This window comes from Vollenhovia emeryi, unplaced genomic scaffold, assembly GCF_000949405.1.
Source record: "Vollenhovia emeryi isolate VEMERY1.0 unplaced genomic scaffold, V.emery_V1.0 DF944672.1, whole genome shotgun sequence".
NCBI lineage: Eukaryota > Metazoa > Arthropoda > Insecta > Hymenoptera > Formicidae > Vollenhovia > Vollenhovia emeryi.
Window position 1 is genome coordinate 370 of NW_011961694.1, and position 2,078 is coordinate 2,447.

General features: G+C 35.9%; 1 protein-coding gene across 1 annotated transcript; it reads right to left on the reverse strand.

The window, feature by feature from the left end:
- Positions 1-369: 369 nt before the first annotated feature.
- On the reverse strand, positions 370-2,019 carry LOC105562840 (ABC transporter G family member 23-like). The gene is made up of 5 exons (XM_012013952.1): positions 2,002-2,019; positions 1,427-1,639; positions 1,254-1,348; positions 801-1,026; positions 370-603 (listed from the first exon to the last, which is right to left on the reverse strand). Exons 2-5 carry the CDS (start codon positions 1,628-1,630, stop codon positions 385-387), a joined length of 744 nt encoding a protein of 247 aa, XP_011869342.1. The 5' UTR covers positions 1,631-1,639; positions 2,002-2,019; the 3' UTR covers positions 370-384.
- Between the last annotated feature and the right edge of the window lie 59 nt (positions 2,020-2,078).

Here is a 2,078-nt window from a genome sequence, read left to right on the forward strand (position 1 = left end):
AGGATACCTGTCGTACCGACACCAACCGACGCTATACGAGAGCGTCGCAGACTCACCGAGCCTGTCAGATTTTAACAATAATTCGCGCACTTCACTTGGCGGTAAAATCTACCCGCTGGCACCCTGTACTAGAAGCAGGGTGCTTTTTCCTTTCACCCGGGTGTGTTCAGGTGAAATCTGAACGGAACACGCGGAGGCCACCTGGGTGGAAGTAGGAGGAATCTGAACGGCGTTTGGGTGACTCGGGGCACCTAGGTGGGGTATCTGAACGCAGCCCTGGGAGGCGACTTTGACAACATATGTCAGGGTCAAGGTCATTGGGGCTGCATACGTGTTTGTAAATTTTTATCGCTGCGTTTCTACGCGCGAGCGCGGTGAAATTTTTTAAACTATTTGTGAAATGCCCTGCACAACATATAACGTACCGCTCATGTCGAGGAAAACTTGAATCTGACTGGCAAGAAGATGAAAATCCTTCGCGAAAGTGACATTTTCCACTCGTATCTCTAGAGCTTCGGAAAAATTTTGATGAAAATATATTATACCATGAAGTTCTCCTCTTTGGATATCATATCTCGCTTCTGATATATTGTCATAATACTTCTGAAAACGAAATATGATTAATGAGAATCATCAACAAACGTGTTAATAATTATTATTCTGTTTCTTTAAATTAATATTGAATAAAAAACTTTCCAATTTACATTGGAATAATAGGTGACAGAGAAGAGGATACCGAGAAAACAGAAAACGCCATGTATATGTATAATTACATTACATTATTAATTTTGAAATTACACCTGTGTTGCAATGGAATTGTCGAAATTGTGTAGGAATCTACAACTGAGATTGCCGAAGTGGCAGGTAGTTTCGTCATTCCAAATATTGCCAAAGTTGCTGCCGTATTCGCAATTGCCAGCTTCATCATTAACAATTCCAATATTCAAGTTCTTTGGATCACTACCTATTGCGAAAAGCATTATACTGGGTTCGACTATCGGCAAGACTATCGCAATAATTAGCTGTCTGTAAGAATTATTTATGTTATGAAATTTCCAGTTGATGAAAGCTCAAGATGTTGAAATACATATAACCTCTAGCTCGTATATGACAATTCAGAACTGTATAAGTATATTGAAGGAAACATTCGAAAAGGCAACATTCGAAATTTAAACAATTGCAATTTTATTTTGTTCACAAAGCCATCCCTTTTGCATTATTGATAAGTTATGAATGTTATGATAAATACTTACGAGTAATCACGGGTAAATCGGATGATATTCTTTACAAATAGAGCTTGGAATCTTCTTAACCGTGAAACTTGTCTATTCGAAACCGTTTTGTTTCCCTTAATAATTTGACTTATTAATGTCTTAAAATGATATAAATTTGCAAAGCTTTTTATAACAATAAAAATCGTACATACTTTTAGTTGTTCATATTTGTCTTGATCGTGAGTGAAGGCAGCGCTACCCGTGTCTTCCATATTGGATCCCTGAGCTTCATTTAAAGTGACTGCATTATTTTGTGCCTCGCATAATTTCAGGAAAATTTCATCCAATGACGAGCATTGAAATTTCTCCACTAATTTCTGCGGCGCCGATTCAGCTAACAATTTACCATGTCTCATCAAACCGACCTGCGTATCATCCACAATACACAATATTAAGCACGATCAAATTTATGACACGTACAATTAGGAAGAACACAATGTCTTCAAAAGTAAGGAATAGTTTTTGTTTCAGAACCAAAACCTAGCTTACATAGGAACTTTAGCAACTTCTTTATATAATTCTAGATAAACTGCATTAAAAATATGTTAAAACTTTTTAAAATTTTAAATAAAATATAAATGTTTACTTTATTCAATACTGAAAACAACTAGTAAATTTGTTTAGTAATTGACTGATCTGTTCAAATACATTATCTCATACGCGCATCAAGTGCACAATGTATGTAAACTAGGTCATAAGAACATTTCTTCAAAATTTTTTGACTCACCCTTTAAAACGAGAAAGTTTCGCTATTTTTTTAATGCAGTCGTAAATATTATTGAGGCAAATGTAATGGAAAGTCTA

Excerpts from the sequence above, each read along its gene's own strand:
- LOC105562840 (XM_012013952.1), bottom strand. The coding sequence starts at position 1,630 with ATGAGACATGGTAAATTGTTAGCTGAATCGGCGCCGCAGAAATTAGTG. Across the intron at positions 1,349-1,426 it reads ACAAATATGAACAACTAAAA|GGAAACAAAACGGTTTCGAA; the intron begins GTATGTACGATT and ends CAAATTATTAAG. Across the intron at positions 1,027-1,253 it reads CGATTTACCCGTGATTACTC|ACAGCTAATTATTGCGATAG; the intron begins GTAAGTATTTAT and ends TAATTCTTACAG.